Here is a 2,103-nt window from a genome sequence, read left to right on the forward strand (position 1 = left end):
AATCTCTCTATCTTCAAATTTTAACTAATTCACTTCTAATAATTAAAAATCTTTTAAGAAGTTTTTTTTTTTGCCGCAAATTTACTTTAGAGAGAAAAGAGAGAAGTATTATTTATTACCTCGCATTTTCTTTTAACAATTATTTTATAATTCATTTTTATCAATTTTATTTAAATATTATGTTTACCTAATTTTTATTTCGGACCCATATCTAAAAATTCACCCGCCATCCTGTTCCACCCTGTTACTTTCTGGAAGCCCCGTTTTGTATCCTGTTCATGAAAAGTGCCATTGACTGTGTTAACACTGTACCCTGCTCATACTGCTGTCCAGAGGTTTGTGCTCGGTCATGAACTCATCCAGGAAGACTTTGAAGGTGTTGACCCAAACTTTCACCGGTGACTCGTTCCAGTCCCTCTGCTCCTGACGCATGCTTTTCTCCAGGATTTGCTCAAAGAGGGCGTAGAGATCCTTATAACGAATGCTTTTCCCATCGTCCATCTGCACACAGAGCAAAAACAATATATCTGTTTCTGACATAATGTCCTAACCAGGCACAATGTGACAACAAGCAATACATCACATCTCTTAAGGGACGATCACACTCACATTCTTTTGCAAAGACAAAACCAAATGTCCTACATTTTTTATGGCAATATGAATAATTTTTCGGGTGATAACAGTAAAACAAATGCTTTATAAAGGTACTTACAGCTAAAGCTGTTGAGTACGAGTTGAAGATATTCAAGCGGAACTCCTTTAGGGCCTTTTTGAAGACAACATCCACCATAGTGTCTTTCTTACTATCTTCTGTGTCTAAATCAGTAATCTGTGAGATTAAAACAAGGTTATGAAGACTTCTTCTCATCAATAAGTGAATACAACTGTAGTAAATTCAAGTAGAAAACAGTCATCACCTTCTTCATGAGAAAGTCATTCATGCTCCTGTAGTCACTGGCACATGTGAGTATCTGCAGGGCATCGTTCTGCCACTGGACGGGCTCCAGAGCCACACTGCTGATCTTCACACTCCGTCTGCGCTTCACTTTAGGGGACGGGTCTTTATTCTCTTTAAACTCCCTCTGTAATGTTAGGTCTGGACTTTGAGGAGGGGTCAGTCGCTCTACCCCTGAATAAACAGAATGGCAGTGTTTTCATGACCAAAAGAGTTCTTCAAATCTCATTATACTTGAAACATTTTAATTGAGGTTTTTTTTTTTTTGTCAACTCACCGATGGTTTTATACATGCTCTTCTGCTCTTCATTGGCTGTGGCCGGCTGAAAGAGATCATTACATATATTATGCAAGAGCAAAGATCTCTAACTGACAGTTATTGGCAAGGTTTGTCTGTCAAAACCTTCTATAGCACAATATAAGCCGTTAAATGGACACTTTGCCTTTTCCTTTCACTTCAGCCACTATTTTCCGGTAGGTAGTGTCAGTTTAAAACATTTACAATGGGCACAAAGAGTAAGAACATGTGTTGCTCCTTAACATAGTCTGAAAGCACTAAGTGGTTAAATTAATTTCTTCTACAACACTAATGCACTAAAACTAACCAGTGGCACCACAATGAAAGTGCACTTTAAAGATAGCATATGACTACAAAAAGTAAATCTCTTAACTTTTAAAAACAAAAAACAAACAAATAAAAAAAGAACACCCTGAATAAACAGAATGGCAGTGCTTTCATGACCAAAAGAGTTCTTCAAAACTCAATATACTTGAAACATTTTAATGAAGCCGTTTTTCTGACGACTCACCCTCTTCCATTAGAAGTGCTGTTTCAGCATAGTCTCCTTCCAAAGTATCACTGCCACACAGCAGCCGTTCTCGCGAGGTTTTCTTCTCTCCATGCCTTGCCTTTCCCCAAAATCGCATTTTAGTGCGAACCCTGCAGACAACACATGTTGACAAGGACAGCAATCGTTTTAAAGGAATGGATCGTCCCAATACTTACATTTTATTTCATTTACTTTATGTTCCAGACCCACATTTTCTTTCTTAGACACAAAAATTCTATGTGTGAAAAACAGCCTGAAAAACCAGCAGTGAGGAGTCTAACTCTAGGGTGCTTTTTTGTCCTTTTTTAGGAAAAGAAA

General features: G+C 37.8%; 1 protein-coding gene across 7 annotated transcripts in view; it reads right to left on the reverse strand.

Annotated features, from left to right (window-relative positions):
* The window catches only part of LOC107730155 (unconventional myosin-IXa-like), a 141,529-nt gene that overhangs the window by 9,622 nt on the left and 129,804 nt on the right, over positions 1-2,103 (reverse strand). For all 7 annotated transcript variants that reach the window (XM_016540901.1, XM_016540899.1, XM_016540894.1 and 4 more), the window contains 4 exons: positions 1,765-1,895; positions 918-1,129; positions 713-829; positions 313-501 (listed from right to left, as the gene is read on the reverse strand). In XM_016540901.1, coding sequence (XP_016396387.1) covers positions 313-501; positions 713-829; positions 918-1,129; positions 1,765-1,895 — 649 coding nt within the window. The remainder of the gene's footprint in view (positions 1-312; positions 502-712; positions 830-917; positions 1,130-1,764; positions 1,896-2,103) is intronic.

The sequence above is a fragment of the Sinocyclocheilus rhinocerous genome, unplaced genomic scaffold, assembly GCF_001515625.1.
Source record: "Sinocyclocheilus rhinocerous isolate Xijiao unplaced genomic scaffold, SAMN03320098_v1.1 scaffold36, whole genome shotgun sequence".
NCBI classification, from domain to species: Eukaryota; Metazoa; Chordata; class Actinopteri; order Cypriniformes; family Cyprinidae; genus Sinocyclocheilus; species Sinocyclocheilus rhinocerous.